The sequence below is a fragment of the Bos indicus x Bos taurus genome, chromosome 4 (genome assembly GCF_003369695.1).
Source record: "Bos indicus x Bos taurus breed Angus x Brahman F1 hybrid chromosome 4, Bos_hybrid_MaternalHap_v2.0, whole genome shotgun sequence".
Taxonomy (NCBI): Eukaryota; Metazoa; Chordata; class Mammalia; order Artiodactyla; family Bovidae; genus Bos; species Bos indicus x Bos taurus.
Window position 1 is genome coordinate 66,141,716 of NC_040079.1, and position 24,084 is coordinate 66,165,799.

The following is a 24,084-nucleotide window of genomic DNA, read 5'->3' on the forward strand; positions in this document are numbered from 1 at the left end:
TGTTGTGTTTCAGGTATGCAGCAGTGTGAATCAATTATACATATATTGACTCTTTTTTAGATTTTTTTTCTGATGTAGGCTATTATATAGTGTTGAGTGGAGCTCCCTGTGCTGTACATGTTAGGTGAGTTTCTGCCAGCACCACACAGCCAATAGCATGTGGCTTCAATATATTTAAAATGGGTTTTTGTTTGATCACCTAGGAAAATTTAATAAAGTGTCATTGTTAGAGAGGAGAACACTTAGTCTAGAAACCCTCTAACAGAATTCTGAGATGAATTAAAAGTTTCTAGAATGTATAAATGAGATCCTATTTTTTTTTATAGACATACATGTTATAAGAAATACAATAGAACAGATATAAGGGTTTGGAGTTCTCTGAATGTCCACTTCACCTTTTCCTGTATCTCTGCGCTTGCTACTTCCTTTCTCTTTTCTCCCCACTTTTCTATCTGTGGTTAAGTCCTTCTCATCAAGACTGTTCTCCAAACCCACTTCATTTTTCAAACTCTTAGGATTGGGTTTGGTTCTGCCTCATGTGTCCTGTCATAGGGCCCAATTCCCACGTCATAGTATGAATCCAATTATAATTTAATCTTCTCTTTACTTGGTTCTTTCCCTTACTCTGTTTTTAAATTCTTCTAGAGCAGGGGCAAAGGTCTTTAATTCTATGCCCTTCTTACATACTCATAGCATTCTGTTGTTCTTCACTAACCATTATTTGTACTTAGATACTTATATGTGTGTTCGTTTGACTAACGTCTCCCGGTCCCTAGACTAAAACTTGTGAAGACTAGGACACATGTGTTTTACTTTCATTTTATTTCAATGTTTAGTAGAATATTTGACATTTATAGTTGATCCAACAAGAAATGCTGCCAGGACCTAACTGAAGACCTGGGGTTGAGTTTATATTCAATACTTATCTGATGAATAATTACATGTAGATTTCAATTATAGCCTGAGCTCTTCAACTTACTATTGATACTTAATCATTCTTCATTGAACTGCTAACAGTGTTTCCTTATTTTTATAGAGTAGTGATTATAATATAATCAATACATACTATACAGGGTATCCCTAGGATAAAATTGATAGATGGATGGTAAAGAATGTATGAATTTTGAAGGACTTGGTATATGATAGTCATTATAATTAATACTAAGAGATGGGCTATACCTGTAGAGGTATTGAAGTGGACATACGTCAACCTGGAAAAGGTTTTTGATAACAGGGCTGATTCCCTTCAGGAATTTAGAGTAGATTGCTTTTCCCTTCGATAGTGAGAGAACGGCAAACATCAGATAATTAGTAGTACACTGGGCCAAAAGAGCTTCAATTTCACTTTTCCTGAAGACAAGTTTACTAGTTTCCTGTGGCTTCTGTAACAAAACATCCCAGATTTGGTGACTTAAAACAATAAACATTTATTCTCACAGTTTCAGAGTCCAGTAGTCTGAAACCAAGGTGTTAACAGGGCTGCACTTCTGGAGGCTCAGGGTGAGCATCTGAGCCATGACTCTTTCAGTATCTGGTAATTTCCAGCTTTCTTAGCTTGTGTCCACCTTCCTCCTATCCCTGCACCCATCTTCGTGGTGCCTTCTCTTACCTGTGCATCTAAGGACACTTGCTGTATTAGATAGAAGTCTCCTAAAAAAAAAAAAAAAAAAAAGCAGAACCAATAGGAGATATATATGACTTATTGCAAAGTACTGGATGGAGGCTGAGCAGTCCCAGGATCTACCATCTGCATGATGGAGAACCAGGAAAGCATGTGGTGTATTTTGAAGGCTTGAGAGCCAGAGAGCCAAGGGCACAGATTCTAGTTTGAGACGGAAATCTTGAGAACTTGGAGTGCCGAGTGTGACAGAAGGCTGATGGTCTAACTCAAACAGTTGGGCAGGGTGCAAATCCAACCTGCCTCTGCCTTTTTGTTCTATTTAGGCCCTGAAAGGATCATTTAGGCCCTGAAAGGATCAGATGGTGACTGTCCACACTGGGGAAGCTCATCCGCTTTAATCAGTCCACTAATTCAAATGCTCATCTCTTTCAGAAACACTGTCACAGACATGTGCATGCGTCTGTGTCCAACTTCTTTGTGACTTCAGTCATGTCTGACTCTTTGTGACCCTGTAGACTATAGCCCACCAGGCTCCTCTGTCCGTGGGATTTCCCAGCCAAAATTACTGGAATGTGTTGCCATGCCCTCCTCCAGGGAATCTTCCTGACCCAGGGATCAAACACACATCTCTTAGGTCTCCTGCATTGGCAGGTGGGTTCTTTACCAGTACTGCCACCTGGGTAAACCCAAGTAATGTAGGCATCCTTTGACTTAGTCAAGTTGACACCTAAAAGTGAGTATCACATTTGCTGTTGACATGAGGGCCAACATTGATGATCCAGGATGATCTCTTAATTGCAGAATACTTAATTGTGTCTGCAAAGACCCTTTAACCAAATGATGTATCATGCACAGGCTCTGGGAATTAGAATGTAGACATATCTTTTTAGGGGCCAGTACTAGCAGACTACAACAGTCTATACGAGAATGAGTAAGAAAACATGGCTTCATATAAATGGGCTGTTATAACCAAAGTGTTCTGGTGTTGCTGACTTTTAACACAGATAAATTAGGTAGTTATCTCTGTAGTGATTTTAGTTATATATCTAAGACACCTCTTTCAATATATACCCTAGAACATGGTCATTTCTTGTTATTTTATTACATTGCCTGATAATGAGACTTGCTTGAATTTTTATTTAGTAGATTATTATTACTGCTATTTATTTATAATTCATTTATTAATTATTGGCAGTAATAGTTGTCATGGGTTTGGACCTCTAGAGCAAGGAGTTGAGTTTGTCAGCACCTTAGCTTATGGCACATTATCATGGCCTGTGCAAGTCCCCTTTCTTGTGTGTGCGCTCGTCTGTTTGTATTTATGTGTTCTCTCTGATTCCTAGTCTTCACTCCTTTCCTTCCCCTCGTTACCATTCTAAGATGTTTATGGAAATCTTTATTCTTGGATGTATTGTTATAAACTGTGCTCTATTGTTTTGTGTGTGCATGCTCAGTTGCTAAGTTGTGTCTAGTGTTCCGCAGCCCCATGGACTAGCCCATAAGGCTCCTCTGTCCATGGGATTCTCCAGGCAAGAATACTGGAGTGGGTTGCCATGCCCTCCTCCAGAGAATATTCCCGACCCAGGGATCAAACCCAGATCTCCTGCATTGCAGGCATATTCTTTACCACTGAGCCACTGGGGAAGCCCCTGTTTTGTGTATACATACTTTTAATTATTAATTGGTGCCACACTAAAATTACCTTCTTACTTTTTTTGCTAAATACGATGTCTTAAAGATCCATTTAGTTGCTAACATGTGCGTATATACCTGTTTCTTCTAATAACTCATGTTCTGCATCCACTCTGTAAACTTCCTGTTCTCCTAGGGATGACTGCCCAGGGGGACTCCAACTCTTTGCCACCTAAATAACATGGCCACAAATAACCCAGTTCCCCTTGTGGGCCTGGATACATTTCAGAGGGATTGAAAACATGGAAACAGGCTTGCTGCTCCTAAATTAGGATGACCATGAGTTATTATTATCTTTGTGTTTAAGGCTGGAAACCTGGGGTAACAAGAGAATCCAAGTGCTTGAGGAGGAGGGACTGTTCAAACTGGGAGAGAAAACAATAATCGGAGGTGCAAGAATATTCAGCAAAACTTTGCCTTTTTCCCAAAGTGAATTAAAGGTCTGAGGATTGAATGGAAAATATAATTGATCTGCAATCCTGCATTTTTTATTTAGTGTCTATTTCTTAATAGAAAATTGGAGAAATATAGGCATTGATTTAAATCCCAGAGTCAAAAGTTCCTCTCTTCACCTGAGGCTATAAATGAATTTAGGGGCCGTGGTGACAAAAAGAAATACTCATCTTCTCCATTATTTCACATATCTTTGTCAGAGTCATCATGCTAAAGTTATCCCTAATTGCAGTCCTAGCATATCTGTCATCATTTTCGAGGGCCTCTTGTGTTTACTACTTTTCCACAGTATCTGGTATATCCAGGTTCACTGTCTATGTACCTTATTGTCTGCTGCATATGATAAAAAACACATCTTCATTTCTGCCTTCACTCCACTTGTTCTTATCTGACATGTGTCACTGTCTCCCTTAACCTCTCGGTCCAGTCCTTCACAATGCAAGCTGGAAAGTACCCTGACAGCAAGGAAATACCCGAAGGCCAATGCCCCAGGCCAGAGGAGTCAGATAACTGAAAGGGACACTAACTGAGAGCTCAGAGGGAAGGACAAGTCAAGCTAATTCAGCAACAGGAGATTCTGTGCCACATCCTTTGGTCACACATTTACTGCAGAAAACCTTTGGAACTCTTGAATAGAGGATCAGATATGCCCTAGCTTCGCCATCACTTAGAAGTGATGGATTCATTTACACAGCTTATCCAGATAATCAATCAGAACAAGAAGCCTGGGTGTTTAGAAGCTGAGTCATTTTTAACTTCTCTGGGGCTTTCACATTTCTGTGCCTTGTGGGCGTTATCTCTTTAGTCTGGAATTCCCTAAGCTGTTTGACAGGCAGACTTTTACTCATCAGCAGTACTCAGCTTGGTATCATGTTTCTGAAAGGACCCCTGGCTCTCCCCACCCACGCCCAAGAAGTTAGGTGCTGCTACCTCGTGTTCCTGCTGCGCAGTGAATTACTGATTTACTGCCTCTCCCACTCTGCTCCCTGCCCCTGTCTCTTCCCTTACACATGCTGAGCTTTGGGTCTTTCCTCTGTCTTTGAAATTCTGATGCCCAGCATATGATTTGACATATAGTAAACTCTCAGTATATGTTTGTTGAACTTAATGAACTTTATGTCTTGTGTTTTTTTTTTCTTTCTATTCTTTGGCATGCGGGATCTTAGTTCCCTAACCAGGAAATTGAACCTGTGCCTACGTTGAAAACACGGTGTGTTAACCACTGGACTACCAGGGAAATCCTGAACTTTATGTCTTTATATTTCTTTATATGTTAAATGAAGGAGTTGGGCCTGTGGGTATTTTTCAGATGTTCAAATGTTTCAAATGTGGGTAGTTTTAAAGTGGAAGAACCAGTTTTCTCAGTTAAAAATTTAAGGGAAGAACCCATGTGTTCTGGGGGAGTGGCAAGGGGAAAGAAAGTACTCTATTTGAAGTAAGGATGGGATTCCAGAAACCTGTCCACTTGACCTCTCCTCTTCAAACAGCACCAGGAGATGGAGAAATACAGTTACAACAAATTGGCCTAGAATCATGATTGCTCATTTCCCTGGCAGCTTTAAAAAAATGTAATTCTGTGAAAGTTATTCTTTCAAGTAGCAACATTTTTTTTTTTTATGTGAAATTTCTTTTTTCGGTGGAATTTTTCCTAAAACGTAAAAATACTGACCTGCCTCCTTAAAAAACAGAATGCAGCACTAACGTAACCGAACCTTTCCTTAATGACTCAGGCCCTCATTAGGAGCCGTCCCTGTTTCAGTGAGCTGAATTCACAAAGGCGTTGTTATGACGTATTTATTTCCCTGTATCTTCCCTGTCTGTCAGCTGTCATTTCGTCTGCTGTCACTTTTTCTGACCTAATAGCTCCCTGAGCTAAGCTCTTTTTCTCAAAGCCCCTGTGCTCTAAATTTTCTGTGAGGTAAAACAATAGAAAACAAAGTTTGTTGAAAAGTATGTGTGCACCAAAAAAAAAAAAATTAATAGAATTTGAGAAAGTCAGTGGCCGTTGTGTTGGCACTATGTGAACGTCATGGGGTTTACTTGAGGTACTAAGAGACTCGGGATTAATTTCTGGTTTCTCTGTCCTGGGTTTGGGGATTACTGAAGTCATGCTTCCACCTAAATGAGGTAGTTATATATGTTTTCTAGAGAAAATTAACCTTGGTACAATTTGAGTGAATGTACTGTTGAATGTACAAATCATTTTTAAATCAAGTAAAAATGTGGTGCAGTGGTAAAGAATCTGCCTGCCAAGCAGCCAAGCAGGAGACCAGGGTTCAACTCCTGGTTTGGGAAGATGCCCTGGAGTAGGCTATGGCAACCTGCTCCAGTATTCTTACCTGTAACTTCCCACGGACAGAGGAGCCTGGCAGGCAACAGTCCTTGGGGTAACAAAGAGTTGGACACAACTAAACAAGTCGGAGAAGGCAATGGTAACCCACTCCAGTACCCTTGCCTGGAAAATCCCATGGATGGAGGAACCTGGTGGGTTGCAGTCTATGGGGTCGCTAAGAGTTGGACACGACTGAGCAACTTCACTTTCACTTTTCACTTTCATGCATTGGAGAAGGAAATGGCAACCCACTCCAGTGTTCTTGCCTGGAGAATCCCAGGGGCGGGGGAACCTGGTGGGCTGCCGTCCATGGGGTCGCACAGAGTCGGACACGACTAAAGCGACTTAGCAGCAGCAGCAGCAAACAAGTAGGCACACACACAACAAAATACTTTTAAGCATAAACCCCTGATTTGTATTTATTTATAAATTATACATACTTCTGTTCTAATACATATATAAGCTTTAAAACATACTTGAGAATTGAAGTTACAAATGATGACATAAGAGCAAATATGAATTCTCATTCTACTGTTTCCTCCTCACATTCCAGAGAATTGTCCTGTGTCCCCCCCGGGAAGCACAATTGCACATCCAGTTGTAGACCTTTGGCTAAGGTAGCTATGCAAAAGCATTGACTTTGCTAGGCAGATAGGCCTCTAGCCAGCTGAAAAGTAATTTAAGTAATAAAGCTTTTCAAGACATTAAATAACATTTAAAAAAAATCTCCAGAACCTAACTTGTTGCCTGGAATATAATAGTTGCACAAGAAATGTCTGAATGTTGACTGGGTGATGAAGCTCAGGCAGTCCATTAGAATGCTTTATAAACTCTTTTAAGTAGTTCATTTCATTCGCTTAGCTCATGTCGGATATCTTTCACAATGTGTTTACATATCATCACATCATCATGAGTGTGTACATCACTAGACAGGAGTGGTTGTAAGGCACCATTGGAATGCACAATGGTTGTAAGGCACTTTGGGATTTCAGTGGCTTTGAGTCAGGGCTAGGGTATTTAATTCCAGTGGAAGGCCAGTCCCCAGGGAACCAGGATGTATCAGGATGACTATAGTGTGTGTGCATGTGTGTGCTAAGTTGCTTCAGCCATGTCTGACACTGTGTGACCTTCTGGACTGTAGCCCACCAGGCTCTTCTGTCCATGGGACTCTCCAGGCAAGAATACTGGAGTGAATTGCCATGCCCTCCTCCAGGGGATCTTCCCAACCCAAGGGTCGAACCCATGTCTCTTAAATCTCCTGCGTTGGCAGGCAGGTTCTTTACCACTAGCACCACCTGGGAAGCCCATGACCATAGTATGAGACATGATAAAATCTGTTTAATAAAGACATTATGTGATACTCCCTGAGGCATTTGGGCTGGTGGAGGGGCACAGGCAGTAATAGTACTAAATAAAGTGATGATTCTCAAAGCTCATCAGGTAACAGTCTTGTGGCATTGGGAAGAGGGTGGAGAATGGGGGAGGGGTTAGTAAGGACCCATGTGGATTGAGTTTCAGGGCTTAGCTGTGGTGTGGGCCTTCTGTTCTTACAGCATGCTTACCTTGGGTGCTTATGACCTTCTTGCTGGTAAAGTACCATCTGTGTGCTTGTATTCCAGACACCTATCCAGCAACCTACTGCATGGTTCCAATTAGCCATTTCACAGGTTTCTCAGACACTACATCATCTACATGACTAATTTAGCAGCTTTTCCTCCAAACATGCTTCTCCTGAATGTTTCCATCTCTGTAGGTAATATTGTCCCCCATCCACCAAGATGCAGAAGACTGCCAAGTTACTCTTGATTCCTTTAGTTTCTGTATCCTTTATCTCAGCCTTTTTGGGTTCCATTCCTACTGCTATCATCATCCCTCATATCTTACTTGGACTTCTGAGCCACAATCTCAGTGCCTCCAAATCATTTTACTTATTCCAGAGTGGCTTTTATAAGTAGGAATTTGGAAAGCATGTCCTCCTTTTTCAAAGTTGATTAAGACCTCTGTTCTTCCTTCAGCTCCATGCCCCATTTCTCTCCCTTGCGTTGGGTTATCCTCTTCCATTGAACTTCTTTCAGATTTTCAGTGATGCTAGGCTGTCCTCAGACCTCTGCATGTCCATACACACTGCATGGAGCAATCGTTTCTCTTGTTGGTTTCTTCTGGTAGCAGCAGAGACATAGCTTTTCCAGAATCATTTTCCTGATCCTAGACTAGACTGTATTTCCCTGCAAAGAAGTACTATCATGGTATTCCAGAACTTCCTTGTTGTCCCAATCGGCAGCTGTTATTAAGTGGTTGTATCTCCATATTTCCTTCTAGACTGTGAGCTTCATTGAAGGCAGTGGCCGCATTGATTATCTTCACCCATGACAGTGCCCCCTGCCCCCAGTACACATTACTGAATAAAAGAGTGAGAGGATACGGGCACTGTAGTGCTCATTAGGAACTAAGCTAAGTATGGAGACAGATGACTGAACAAATAGAGCAAGGGACTGGGTAAACGGACAGTCTGATGAACACTGAGGAGTCCACACTCAATTCCTGGGTGTCAAATACAAGGCTTATGGAGGAATACCTGAGGTTACCTAAAGACACGAGATAGACTTTCAGTTAGACTTGAACTGTAAATCCTAGCAGTGTAAGCCTGGCAAGGTACTGAAAGGGCTGATGTAAGAAGTCTTTGAGATAGTTTGTGTATAGACTGCACATGCATACCAGGCATGGTTACCTGTTATTTTGATGTGGCCCTTGTGACATCATTATGCCAAGTTCAACATTACTCATTAACGTGCTTCTGCTAATAATAATAGCTAATATTTTGAGTATTTTCCTCATATCTGATAATCTCCCGAAAATTATCTTATTTAGTCTTTATGGGACCTATGAAGAGGTACTCTTATCATTCTCATTTATGAGGCAACCAAGACATAGAGAGGTTGACTGACTTACTCAAAGTCTTACTGAGCAAGATACAGTATTTGACTGTTTTGGTGATTCTACCACACAGAGTCTCCTTTGTTCCTAATATTTTTATTTGAATTTCTTTCCCATTAAAGAGTAAGGTGTTTAAATTTAATTCAAGGAGTTTTTATTGAAACACCTACCGTGTGTGTGACATTAAGTATTGTGTGAAATTAAATTAACAAATATTTATCACTGACTATGACTTTCTAGAAGAGTGCTATAATTTCGTAAGTATTCACGGAGTTTAATACCTTAATGAGGATATTTTTTTAAAGGCAGAGAAATATATAAAATAGGGATAGAATAGAATCTAGATACCAAGTTTCCTCAGTGTTTGCTCTCCAATGGTAATGCAGTTGTCCTCAGAATTTATCTGTTTTCATCAAGTGGATTTCAAGCAGTCCAGGCCCCCAGACAAATTTTCAGAGAGTTAAGGCACTTTTACACACACCATTCCTAAAATCTCTAAACTTAAAAATAAAAAAAAAGCATTTATTAGTCATAGGTTATTGGACAGAATGTCATCTGCCTTTTGGGGCAGAATATGGTCTCAATAACTGTCATCAGAAATTTCAAAGACAGTTTTTCAGGTTTAATTGAAAGTAAGTTTGGCTATCCAGATTGTTTATAGGCAAGAAAGACGTCTTCTTAATCAATTGGAACCAATTCCAGTTGGTTTCTTGAAGAGATGAAATTCCTGGGATATTATTGCTACCCCTAGAAGGAATATGCGTCCAATGTACATCTTCTCCAATTTTGATAACATTAATGTGAATTACTCTTGTCCTAAAGAGTCAGGGAATGAGTTTATTCTAGCTTTCTACAAATTTTGCATTTCACTCTCAATGAATAAAGAGCAAAAGTTATCTGAAGTACACTGTATCTTCAAATTATTTTATAGATGTTATTCTTGGTTCATCAGATTAAACTGCAATCAGAACATCTCCTTTATAAATGGAGAGTTGTCAGTTTTTTGCTTCTGACCACAAGGTTATCTCCCCACAGAAGCCATCTGTGGAGATATTTGCCCTGATATAGCTGGGGCTTGAGACCAGGGCCAGAGCATCCTCAAGGGTGTCACCCTTTTCCTGGATGCCTCTTGAGTCTTCAAGCAGCTGCAACAGGTTTTTCCTGTCTGGGATCCTGTTTGACCAACATAAACAAAGAACTGGAAAACAGATAAAGACTTCTTCAGAGCCAGAGATGAAGAGATTAACCGCTCAGCTAGGGGTCAGGGTTTCAAAAATTCTCTTTCTGTAGTCTATCGGAAAGTGATACTTTTTCATTTTGCATTGTCCACCCTGAAGGCTTCTACTTCCTTCGAGGCATTCCCATAATGTCAGTGGGTCTGGGGCAGGAGTGGGAGAGGGATGGGGTGACTCTCTGAGTGGGGGGCACTCTTGGGCAGCCAGGGAATAGCCAGCTCCCTCCTTCCCCTGGGAGGACACTCCCACCCCACCCCGCCCAGCATCAACCCTGTAGGGCTTTGGCCTCCTGACCCAGACAGAGCCAGGCGAGGCACCCGGAGGCCGAGCCCGGGTCGCACCGCCCCCAGCCTCGGGGCAGAGAGCCAAGAGTTCGAGGCCTCTCTGATCCGGATATGATGAAAAGGCGCCACAGAGCGAGAAGTGTTTCTGGAGTGCAGGAGTGGTGGAAGGGGGAAAGAGAGGCACAGGGGCAAGAGTCCCCTCGGAGGGGAACCAGCCGGGCTGAGCTGACTGGAAAGAGGGGGCGGAGAGCACGGAGTCAGAGGAGCGGCTGCTGCCATTGCCGCCACTGAGGTGTCTGCTGAGCGGGACGGAGAGGCTGGGAGGGACACCCAGAGGCGGCTGCCTGCCGCCGTCAAGCCACCGCGACCTGCGGCCCCTGCCGGAGCCTCGCTAACTTTCCGAGGCGGAAGAGGAGGAGGAGGAGGAAAGGGCTTTGAGTGTGTTGGGGGGATGCCGAGGTAGGTGGTGGTGCTCTTGGCGGGAGGAGGAGGGGTCTGATCCCCTCCCCGAGCTGCTCCCAAATCCGATCTCCCTTCCAGCGCCTCCCCCTTGAGTGCCCCTCTTCTATCTGCTAGGACTTACTGCTGTCAACTTGCTGGGTAACAGTTTTCCTCCCGGGTTTCAAATCAAAACTTCCCCGGGGTGGGGTTTGGGGAAGGGAAGCAGAGGGGGAGGGAATGTCCCGCAGGGGTGGTGTGCTCTTCTCTCAAAACACTTTTTTTTTTTTTTTTTCCAATCCTCGCCAGAAGCATTCAGTTCCCTGCACCCAACACCTCCCAGCCCCTGGTGCATCGACCCCGAAGGGCGGCGAGCTAGGCGGAGGCGCGGCGAGGGCTCAGTGGAGCGGCCCATGTCCGGCGCGGGCGAAGCCCTGGCTCCCGGGCCCCAGCGCGGGGCTGAGGCTGGCGGTGGCCGGCTGGGCGCCCCAGCCCAGGGTGAGTGCCGCTTGCAAGTTGCAAGTTCCTTTGTCACTGTTGCATTTTAAAATGTGTTCGCACATTTACTGCTTGGAATCTGTGTATGGGGAATTGGTGCAAGGACTGAGCCTACCTCGTCGTAGTGAACTTTTGCATAGTTAGCATTATTCAATCAAGTTCTCCAGGATCACAGCCTCAGATCAACAACCGGATAAGAGGGCGGGATCCACTGATCTCTCCACTCCCCCTTCCTTTGGCTGCCGAGAAACTGGATGTGTACAGGATCACTTCTTTCTTAAACATATGCATTTCAGGGCCTAAGACCCAACAGTGTGGGCTCCTAAGCGCTTCCCCACCACTTAAGTTCTGTGTCTTCAGCAGATCCAGGACTGCCGCTGCTTTTTGAGAAACCTGCACTCTCCCTTCTTCATCTTTCTATTTCTTGTGGGCTCCTCTGCAGCTTTGATAATTCAGGTTTCTGTGACCAATTGCTTTGGAATGGCTCAGGCATATGCTTTCAATAACTGTTTTTGTTTTGAAATAAACAGGCTTCAAAAGAAATGTTTTCCAAGAATGAATTAGCTCTTTGTGTTCATCCAAGTTGTAAACAAATACAGTCTGTGAAAAAAAAAAAAAAAGTACTCCTGTTCCTGGGAAACTTCTATAAGAAGCTTATACACACACAAGTCAGACAGGATCTTCTCTTGAAGGTAACATACTTCAGGTTGGTGACAGAAAGGATCTTAATCTGATGTATCTTCCTCTTAGTGTGACTCTGCTTTAAAGGGTTCTGACTCATTTAAACTAAATAATTTTCCAGGGTTCAGAAACCTATTTTTAAATCTTGATTTCAAGCCTGATATCCTCCCAGCCCCCCAGCCTTAAGAATAATGTCATGAGCTTCTTGGGATTCTTTTTGTTAAAGCAGTAAAAAGGGGAAGAGAAGTTAATGTTGAACCCACAGTAGGTAAAAGCAGAAAACATCCATGGCTAAATTAAAATGTTCTGGCATTCAAAGGCTGTTAAATTGAATTATGTTTATCGTTGTTTTTTTGCTTCTAAACAGTGAGTCATTTTTTCTAAATACAGAAAATCAGAACTAGAGTGATAAACACGTTTTCCCAGAAGCAGCGCATGTTCTGCACATTATATTGCCAAGGCAGTTGTTTTCTTGTCATGAGGCATGTCCTCAGTAGTCATATGGGCTCCTTGATGGGTTGTTCAGGTTCACACTTGAGCTGTTAATCACTAGTGTTAACAAATGCTTATGTCAAAAATCAAGCTCAAACACACTAGAAAAACAGTTGACTTAGAACTAACAATATCTGCAATGTCCAACTTTAAAAATATGCATTTTAAAGTCAGTAGGAGTTGCAGTGATACCTAATCCATCTGTGCAGATGTAATGATTTAAGGTATCGCATGATATGTTTTTAGGAAGCCAACCTCTAGAATGTTCTGAAGAAAACTGTGGACTGCATGTAACACATTATCAGTGTGGAAACTCTTGGGTTATGTTTTACCTGAAAATTGACTCAGTCTCAGCAGCATTTTTGTTTGTTTGGTTTTTTAAATTAGTCTACTTTGACTTGCTGCATCCTTTAAATAGGCATCAATTTAATTGTGAATGTAATATAAAGTTAAGTTTTTTACAAAAGAAAATCTTCAGAATCTTGTTAAAAGTTTGTATCTCAAACAAGCAGATCTCATAAGTTGAAGGAAAAAAGTTTTGGATCAAGTGGGCAGGGAGAAAATTGTATGTAGCTGCCATGGTTAGGGTGGTTTTGTTGGTAAAGATGCTAGTGAAGAAACTTCGCCTGCAGGCCACACTTCTCTAAACTCTTTCTCGAGTTCTTTCATCCTCGTCCTTCTGTCCTTGGATTCTTGATCATCTTTTCAGAAGAATAATTGAATAATACTTTGGTAAGATATGGCTGCTTACTTAATAGAAACCTAATTTTAAAGCTTTATATATTAAAATCTGTGAGAAAAATGGAATATTATATGAAAGTTAGTAGAAAATGTCTTTTCATGAAGGAGAAGGATAAAATCAAGTCTTCCCCTGCAAACAAAATTAAATATATATGTGTGTTAATAGCATATATATGTGTGTTAATATGCATATGCATATATATGTGTATGTATGTAAAGACATATAACCTGTTCATGTATTACTGTGTTGTGAGGAGCTATGTGTACTACTAACTGAAGGCATAAAAAGTTAAAGTTGAAAGTAAATTTGGGTGGTCTCTAGTCTGAACTTCCCATCAAATCTAGGATTTCTTTCTGCATTTTTTCAGGTGGTTAAATGCCTACAGTGTAGCACATTCTGCTTATCAGCATTCATATTGATAGCTATGCAAGTTTTTCATGTTGAGAGCAAGGTCTCTTTCTTTGCAACTTCTCCCCTTTGGCTGTGATTCTTCTCCAAGCACAGTTCTGTTGCTCTGAAAGCATTAAAAATCTTATTTGTGCATTTTGAAAATTGTTACGGATAAGGATATAAGCGCATATGCCCCATGCTGGCAGAAGGAACCAGGATGGGTGTGGGAAGATGGGGAGCAGTGGGGACTGAGGGCCCCTGGAGAGCTCTGGGCCCAGGAGGCAGTGCTTCTCAGTCCAGCTCACTGTTGCCACTTGGGTTTAATATCTTCCAGTATTTCAAGAGATACTGGAAATATGGATTTTTATGTATCATCACTCCCTTTTAAAAGTTGGCAGCTAATTAAATCCAATTTTTATCCAGGCCAAATAAAACAACCACACCTGCAGGCTGGAAATGGCTCCAAAGAAGCTGATTTGTGATTTCTGTTATAGAAACTAGAAAGTAAATGTGTGATTTAAAACTATTTCCCTATTTATGGTGAACTTCTGAAAGACTGACTTGATTGACCTTCTCATGCGTGAAGGGTAGTTTGGGCCAAACTTCTTTTTGTTTTAAAAAAGACTGGATCTTGTATGCATGGTTCATCTAATTGTCATTTTTTTCTTTTTTGGGTCAAGCATCTTAAAATTCATTGTGCTATCAACCTTGATAGGCATTTGCTTTTTTGTGCACAGTTATTAGAATCCATATGGTTAAAGGGAAGTCGTTCAGTCGTGTCCGACTCTTTGCGACCCCATGGACTGTAGCCCACCAGGCTCCTCCATTCATGGAATTCTCCAGGCAAGAGTACTGGAGTGGGTTGCCGTTTCCTTCTCCGTGGTTAAAAGAGCCTTTTAATTAAATGCTTCCCTGTTTGCTACTTATAACTAGAAGGATCTTTAGAAATAACTTAGTCCAGTTGACTCACTTTCTAGAAGGGATGTCCGGAGAACTTAAGTGACTTGTCCAGGGTTTCATACATAGTCAGTAGAATCCAGTATAGAAGCACAAATTGTAAAATATATGTCATTGTGATAAATGTGGGTTAAAGTAGACAATCAGTAGAACTTTTTTTCCTACAGATGGGTGAATTGAGAATAATCAGCTTTGGATACTGTGAATCACTTTGCCTGTTCTGGTCCTTGCATCCTCCTCCCTCCCCCATTGCATTTGCCAAGATTTAGACTATTGGACTATGTGCTGGAATATTCTTTAATGTGATAATGTGTGATTTAATGCACTCTTCTCTCTTGGGAGAGTCCTCTGAGACTATTAGGCGGACTTTTCATAGCAGGATGCAAAATGCCAGTAAAGTTAATTAAAAATAATTTAAAATAGAAGCTAGGGAGAAAATCTTCAAGTTGAAATTACATAAGAAGAGCTTTGACTTAGAAGCTTAGCTGACTTGTCAGGAATTTATAGTGGCTAATCAGATTTCCTTTATGGGAAGCCTGTTTATTTCAATTTATACCACGTATGCTCGTAATATCCATATTCTTTGACTTTTACCATATCGTTTTATCCTTTAAGAATGGCATTTCTCAAGAGTGTGTCATCTTTGGGCACCTTCTGTCTCTGGTCCTCAATCAGGGATGATGTGCCTTGCAAGAGACATTTGGTAACTTCTGGAAACATGTTTGGTATGGTGGGGTGGGTGCTCCTGGGATGCAGTGGGTAGAGGCCAGGGAGAACACTATACACATCTTACCATGCACATAATACGGTAGCCCCTCAGAACAAAGGATTATCTGGCCTGGAATAACAGTGGTGTTGAGATGCTATTCTAGTCTCTCAAGGCTACCGACATCTTTGGCTCCACTCTAGACTTACAGAATCAGAATCTGGAGAGTAAGACTCAAGAATCTGCACTTTTGACAATCTCCAGGTACTCTTTGGGCTTCCCCGGTAGCTCAGACGGTAAAGCGTCTGCCTACAATGTGAGAGACCCAGGTTTGATCCCTGGGTCGGGGAGATCCCCTGGAGAAGAAAATGGCAACCCACTCCAGTACTCTTGCCTGGAAAATTCCATGGGCAGAGGAGCCAGGTAGGCTGCAGTCCATGGGGTCGCAAAGAGTTGGACATGACTGAGCAACTTCATTTCATACTTCATACTTCACTTAGGTGCTCTTTAATCTCTAGTTGAGAATCATTGTTTCTACAGGCTTTTGATTTTTAAAAAGTCTTTTTTTTTTTTTTTTTCTAGAAAGCCTTAAAAAAAATCTTGAGAAACGTCTCCTTTTCAAGTTCCAAACTTTAAATCATATCACTCCATGTGTACTGTCTCTTAGAGCTCGCCAGCATTTTTATCCCATATCCCAGTTAGTGAACTGAACTGAACTGAGGCCTGAGTCTTCATCCTCAAAAAAGTTTCCTGTCAAGATTATGTATACTATTGTACAAATATATATGAATATTAGATAATAAATACATAAATACACATTGAAAAGAATGAGATAAAAATAAGCCAATAAATAGATCTTTTAATACTTTGTTCTACTGCCTCAGTAGATATTTTTGTCCCGTCATCCTGGACTTCTCTCTAGGGATCTCAGCATTTTTATGGAATAATAAGGAAAGAAGTCCCTAATTTTCACATGATCTGTATTCACTTATAAGTTGGATTTTTGAAATCTGGATTATCCTTTCTCATAGAAACAGAATGATAAATTATATTTAGCTCAATAATCTCAAAAAGATGGTTGAAAATTTTATTAAATGTTATTATAGAGAACATACTCTTAATGATACTGGCAACCACATACAGGTAATTAAGAAAAAGGTAAGTGAAACATTTTCAATACAGGTGCTTTAGAGAATAGGCTTAACTGGAAAACTATAAGAAACTTTGTCTAGATTTGGAAGAGGATTGGGGGCATTTCAAGCACTGTAGACTTTATGCTCCAAATCCTTTTTCGCTTAAAGGAACTAATGTTCATTTTGTAAGTTTAGAGAAATGCAAGCCTTATCAGCTTGACATAGTCATGTTCCCTCTGCTTAAAAAAAAAATCAAATGTATAAGAGAAGGAGTAACTGGGAGAAACCTAAGAAGGGAGGGAGGAAGGAAGTGGTTAAATGATTATGACGATAAATTTAAGAAAATGTTTGGAGAGCTTAAATTATTTGAGCTGAGAACTGCAAATAAAGTTCTAAGGGACACTGCGGTATGAACTGAGCTGGATGGGACTGTGTTAAGGAAGGAGATGACAGCACAAAATCTTGAGATAGGCAGGAAGCACTGTTGACTTTGAAGTAGGCTCTAGTACATATTTGTGGAATAAATGATTGGGTAAATGGAGGGCTTGGTTGCTGTCCAGAACAAGTGTGAGTCATGGCAGCAGATGGCAAAGAATAGAAATAGTTTGGGGGTCAGGATGGAGGATGGGAATAGGGAAAGCATTTATTAACATATGTTTGTGTTTGTAATTCAGGGGAATTTCATAGCAATTTTCATCCGTTCCATACCCTTTTTGTTTGTTCTCACGTTGTTTATTTCTGCCTTACTCAGGTGCTCTGTGAATGTTCTGTTATATATATATATGCATATATATATGCACACACAATATATATAAACAGAGGTGATGCTTTGTGACAGATACAGAGAGGAAAATATTGATGAATGAAATCTGGGGCTTGCAGTATATTTGAGAAATACATTTATACATACTTATAAAGAAGATGGAAAGGTGCTATCAGATCAGATCAGATCAGTCGCTCAGTCATGTCCGACTCTTTGTGACCCATGAATCGCAGCACACCAGGCCTCCCTGTCCATCACCAACTCCCGGAGTTCACTCAGACTCACGTCCATTGAGTCAGTGATGCCATCCAGCCATCTCATCCTCTGTCATCCCCTTCTCCTCCTGTCCCCAATCCCTCCCAGCATCAGAATCTTTTCCAATGAGTCAATTCTTCGCATGAGGTATAGAGAGACACAAAGAAAGTGATGGCAAACAACATGGGAGAGAGGTAGCATCTCTATCTGGGGCATATTGGAAGAATCAAAAAAAGCTTATGATTTGAGTTGGACCAAGAATCATGGTCAAACTCCACACGATTTGTGGAGATAGATGTGAAGAGCAAGGTCTGTTACAGAATATGGAGGACTTCACTAAGAGCATTGTATGAGCTCTATTAAGGAGTTGAAAATAAGGTTACGTTGTAAAGATAAGCTAAAGTAATTTTGAGGAGGTCCTTGATCCTCCTGAGAGGAATCTGTATATCCTTTCTGTAGGCAGTAGTGCGCTATTGAAAGTTCTTGATAAGGGTAAGGATAGGACCAAATTGGTGTTCTTAGAAAATAAATCTGGTGGCAGTTCAGAGGATGATTTTGAAGGGAGAGGCAAGAGTGACGGTCGTGACTTTGCGGAAGGATTTTACAAAAGCCTGACAAAAGATGAGAGGAGTACCAGTGGGAGTGGAATTGAGACTGTGGATTTAAAACAATAGCAAAAGCAGGACAGTGCTCTACCTTGCTGTGAGAGAATGTTGAGGGCATTGATTTTTACTTACTCATTTTTGAATCTCCTAAAACTAGGCACAGTGACCAATTTTGTTCAATGGCATTTATGTGGTTCGGCATAATACTTAATATGGGAGATGGTGGAAAGATAGAAATTTAAGGTAATTCATAGGTTTGCTTTGTAACCTGAGTGGAAACATAGGAGGAGTTGAGTCTTCTTTTGATCATGTTGCTTCTATGCTAAGCCAGGATCACCAGTAGGCCACTGAAAAAGAGAATCTGTCACTAGGAGAGTGGTGAGGGTCAGGCTTACAGATTGAGTTTACCACCAAGTAGCTGATGGATGGGCCCAAGAGTGAGAGAGGATACTTGAGGACCAGATTTAGGGGAATGGCTAGCCTTTTGGGAGAAGAAGGAAAAGAATACAGAGAGAGAGTTTATAGGATTGGTCACAGAAATGTTAGATATTTAGGGGCCATGGAAGATGAGAAGAGCTGTAGTTTGTTAGAAGCAGGGTATAGAGAGGGCTGCTTTTGGGTGGGGAATTTTGAGCATGTCCATCACACACTAATGGAAAGAAAGCCATGGGACAGAAAGAAAAAAGATGAAAGAGCCTGTGGTGGAACCGTGGTGCAGTGGGAGTTTGTAATTGAAAGAGTAAAATCTTGGGAAGGAAGGGGATGATGATAAGACGAGTCTTTGGAAAGTTGGGAATGTTCCTCTTTGAGATGGGGATTGGAGAAAAGGATGATTGATCATCTAGAGAAAATTTCATATGAGTAAGAGATTATTGAAGGCCTCGATGTTCTCAGAAAAATAGATGTAACATTTGCTGAGAGCAAGTTAGGGTTAGGATGAGTCAAGAAATTTGAGATGTGTGGAAAAGATTGGGAAGGATTCAAGAGGGAGTCCATCTGGGGCAAACAAAAGGATTGCTCGGTAACACTGAGGGCTTAACAAAGAATGAATGGCATGAATTTTTAGTGGACACGGTCAGCATGGTTGATTGCTTTTCTCAGCAAGAAGCATTCAGGACCTTGGGAATAGAAGCAGATAGAATGGATTTTTGGAATTGGCTTAGGGTTGGAGATTGGCAGAATGAAAGCAGTGGGAGTGGGGGCAAGGGAGGAGTATCAGGCATGTGTGGGAAGAGTGTGTTTGTACCAACTGGTCTTGTGTTCCAGGCTATATGGGGAGCTGGAGAGACCAGAAGTACAATTAACAGGCTATGATTTCTGGTCAGCAAGAGTCATGCCTGTTGGCCTTGTTTGGTCAGTTCACATACAAGGATTTAACATATATAATTGAGTGACCTTTACAGGGCTAGTGGGGAAGCTGTGGAATTTTTGGGTGTGTAAGAGCCTTTCCTGTTTCTTTGAACCTTGTTTCCTGGATCATGTTGGGTTGATTTCATGGAAAGGTCTAATAACAGTGTGCAATGACTTTACTAGCATTATATTTTTGTAATAAAAGATTTGGGGGGAAAGGAAACATAAATTGCCACAATCTAAAAGGCCATTTGCAAGTGGAAAATTAGTTAGAACAACAGCAAACAGAAGAGGGAAACAATTCAGCCAAATTGTTTTTCTGAGTTAATGTAAGTATTCCATCCTATAAAGGCATGGGATATGATTTTTATGTTTCTATTCCTAAAAGTTTTTATTCAGTTTTTATTAAGGGGAGATTGATTCTGCCCTGGCTAGAGTCTAGATGTTTGCATAGTTGAATTCTGCTGCAGCCCTTCCTCCTGCCTTGATCAGTCCTGTGTTTTGGATGATTCTCTCTCATAACCTTTTTCTCTCTCATCTTTTCCCCCCTCCTCTCTCTTGCCATTAACACTGAAGTTTCTTAAGCTATTAGTATTTTCTTTTTATGTTAGCCTACACATCCTGAAGGAGCTAAGGTTTCTACTGTAACTTTTGGAAATTGAGTTGTATTTTATAGATTCTAATTGCTTAGAGTTCACTAAGCAGGAACTATGAAAAGAGTTATTTTAACATTAATTTCGTTTGTGGTTTCTGCTTGCAGTCCACTTCTGTTTTCAGATTCACACCCACATGATCTGAAGTAAGATGATTCATATGCATGTGCTTTTATGCCTGATTTTTACGTAGTTTCAGGAATAAAGTCTGAAATACATTTTCTTGCTAGCACAATATATCTTACCAAATATATCAACATATTTAAACTGGGAAACTTATGAACAACTATTTCCTTTGTGCCTACTATGTACAAAATCCTGTGACAATTGAAAATGTGTAACACACGTTCTGCCCAGAGAGAACCTGTAAGCTAAGTGAGAAAGAGGATAAGGTGTGTGTGTGCGCCAAATCCCTTGTCTGAATATCAGTTCAAGATAAGAGCCCTGTGACAGATTAGTTTACGGCCAGTTGCAGGGTGACTGGTTCAGTTCTGGAGCTTCTGGAGGTTAAGAGAATCTCAGGATACCAAGGGGTCAGTCTTGTCTGAGTTAGGCTGTGAGTGATCCGAGCTGAAGAAGACACAGTCTGTAGGTCTTTTTGGTTTGGACTGTGCAGAGTTGAGCTCTAAAAATGAGGCACCTTGTGGTTGGGCAGGTGACACCCCCTGAAGGCAGATGGCAGAGGACAAGGGAACCAGTTTCCTGTCCTCACTTTCTCTACTCATAGAAATAGTTCGCCTGCTTTTTTCATGGTGAATCAGCCTTTAATCTTTTGGGTCTTTATAAATATAGACCTACTTTGTTCTTATTTTTCTCGTCACATCACCCAAGCAGCGTGCAGGATTTTAGGATGATTTTCTGAGATTTTACTCTCTATTTCCTACTGAGATACAAGCTGAAATTATTGAACATGGGAAAGGTGTAGGAATTTGCAACATGAATATATGTACAATGTTACAATAACTCTATCAGGTTTTTACCCATATGCAAAATGAATTTAATTCTTACTGAGCCAAAGGTCCGTCTAGTCAAGGCCATGGTTTTTCCAGTGGTCATGTATGGATGTGAGAATTGGACTGTGAAGAAAGCTGAGCGCTGAAGAATTAATGCTTTTGAACTGTGGTGTTGGAGGAAACTCTTGAGAATCCCTTGAACTGAAAGGAGATCCAGCCAGTCCATCCTAAAGATGAGTCCTAGGTGTTCTTTGGTAGGACTGATGCTAAAGCTGAAACTCCAGTACTTTGGCCACCTCATGTGAAGAGTTGACTCATTGGAAAAGACTCTGATGCTAGGAGGGGTTGGGGGCAGGAGGAGAAGGGGATGACAGAGGATGAGATGGCTGGATGGCTACACCGACTCGATGGACATGAGTTTGGGTGAACTCTGGGAGTTGGTGATGGACAGGGAGGCCTGGTGTGCTGCAGTTCATGGGGTCGCAAAGAGTTGGACACAACTGAGCGACTGAACTGAACTGAAACTGAGCCAAGGAGTAACATATTCAATCTTTATTTTAGAAAAGCATTTCTATTTGTAAGAGAAAGTGAGGATAGGCCCTAGTGGTGGATATAGGCGAGGAAGTATAGATTTAAGAGAAATTGAGAGCTATAACTTACTAGCAGGTTCTAGCAATTGATTGTTGGGAAAGGGACAATAAGGAGAAAATAGAGAACTAACAGTGATTCTGTGAATACCATTGACCAATGTACAAACTACAGTTGGAGAAACAGGCAGGGACAGAAGAAAAGTGGAAATGTTAAGTTTAAATTGCTAAAGGTATATTGGTGTAGAGTTAAAACTTCAAATCTATAGGTAAAGCTAGGAACTGGGGTGAAGATAATGGATCTATAAGTTATCCTCTTGGAGGTGACTAAAACTGGAAGTTAATGAGATTGCAGAAATTGTAAAGCCAGAATGGGTTGGTGGTCTTAAAGGAGAATTCCAAGTAGGCACTGCCCCAAAGAAATGATCCAGAAGGCCAGAGAATGTATTGTTGAATTAAATAAGAGGCTTCTGGTTTTCTCCTTCAGGAGAATTACCAGAGAGGAAGCATCTCCCAACTTCTAATTCATATCCATCATTCTGAAGTCTAAGAAATCAATTTCAGTATACTGCAGAGTCTCTCATTATTGTCGTATTTGTGGCTTCACCACTATTTGTAATGCTCTTCTCCATCGTCTCTCACTTATTTATTTCAAGATCGGACTCAAATCATAGCTTAGAAATGCCTTTACAGATTAAAAAACTTCTTTGGTTAAGTTTTGACTTCCATTGGCCTTCACATTTGTAAATAGTGCTCAATATGGGTTGATACCTTAACCAGAGAGCTTGAGTTAGAATGTTCTTGATAAAATCTGTTGGTATAACTGAGAGGTAACAAAAGTTTTAAAAACTATGGCACTTAGAATAATGATGATGCTAAAGCACTAAAGATGGGTGTATAACCTTATTTTTAAAAGAGGGGAAGAAGGTAAAGTCCTCAATTTCTTTTATAATAGAGTTAATTGCTAAGTAGGGCGACTACTGTAGATGAGGTGTCTCTGGATTTCAGCAGTCATTAAGGTAAATTCTTTCAGGATAACTTTTTTAGATAAGAGTAAAAAGATTAAAAAGTAAAAAGATGGTGACTGCAGCTGTGAAATTAAAAGACACTTAACTCCTTAGAAGAAAAGTTATGACCAACCTAGACAGCATATTAAAAAGCAGGAACATTACTCCGCCAACAAAGGTCTGTCTAGTCAAGGCTATGGTTTTTGCAATAGTCATGTATGGATGTTAGAGTTGGACTATCAAGAAAGCTGAATGCCGAAGAATTGATGCTTTTGAACTGTGGTGTTGGAGAAGACTCTTGAGAGTCCCTTGGACTGCAAGGAGATCCAACCAGTCCATCCTAAAGGAAATAAGTCCTGAATATTCATTGGAAGGACTGATGCTGAAGCTGAAACTCCAATACTTTACCCACCTGATACAAAGAACTGACTCATTTGAAAAGACCTTGATGCTGGGAAAGATTGAGGGTGGGAGGAGAAGGGGATGACAGAGGATGAGATGATTGGATGGCATCACCTACTCAATGGACATGAGTTTGAGTAAACTCCAGGAGTTGGTGATGGACAGGGAGGCCTGGTGTGCTGCAGTCATGGGATCACAAAAAGTCGGACACAACTGAGTGACTGAACTGAACTGAAAAAGATTATCATGCTTATAAAAGTAAATTGAATGTGGAGGCTCTGTCACATGGAGGAAGGATTAGACTGATGGCAAAGAACAAAATTCTATAAATCAGTGAAAATTATAAGTCAATTTTAGACGATTTGGGGGAAGTCTTTGAATCCTTAAGAAGTCCTGACTTGAAGTAAGCTATTTTCTGAGGCGGTTTCCCTGTCTCTGGAATTATTCATGCCTGCTCTCCTTGCCTTCGTTCTGGGATGCTGGATGTTGATATTTTGAACTGAATTTATGTTATCAGGTTGGGTTAAGAGATCTTTATGAGCCCGTGTAACTCAAAATTCTATGAGCCTTATGAATGTTTGGCTTTAATATGAGTGAATTTGCTGGCAGGAAGAACATTATTGAACTTGTGTTTGAAGATGCAGGGGTCTGGGGTCAGTTATCCTGAAAATACATTTTTAGGCTGAGGAACTTTAGATTCTGATGTAAAAGGTGCAGGAGAGTAAGATGACTGAGGTCTCGTGCCCTGGTTCCCTGTGTCAGCTTGCGTTTTTCTAACCTCCCCACTACTTTTTTTTTTTGATGGAAAGTGCCTAATTCTTCTTACCCCTCATTTATTTAGAGCCCTGATTGTTGAGATATTAATTTGCACTATTGCTGCAGTTTGCACCCATCTGTTTGCATATTTGTATTCAATTGTGT

General features: G+C 40.9%; 1 protein-coding gene across 3 annotated transcripts in view; it reads left to right on the top strand.

Moving 5' to 3' along the window:
* Positions 1-10,558: 10,558 nt before the first annotated feature.
* The window catches only part of MDFIC (MyoD family inhibitor domain containing), a 98,369-nt gene continuing 84,843 nt past the window's right edge, over positions 10,559-24,084 (top strand). Inside the window, exons 1-2 of one of the 3 annotated variants that reach the window (XM_027539579.1) lie at positions 10,559-11,010; positions 11,299-11,487. In XM_027539579.1, coding sequence (XP_027395380.1) covers positions 11,403-11,487 — 85 coding nt within the window. In that variant the 5' untranslated portion in view covers positions 10,559-11,010; positions 11,299-11,402. Of the gene's footprint in view, positions 11,152-11,298; positions 11,488-24,084 lie in introns of all 3 variants that reach the window. The other 2 variants (XM_027539582.1, XM_027539581.1) reach the window with 2 other exon arrangements.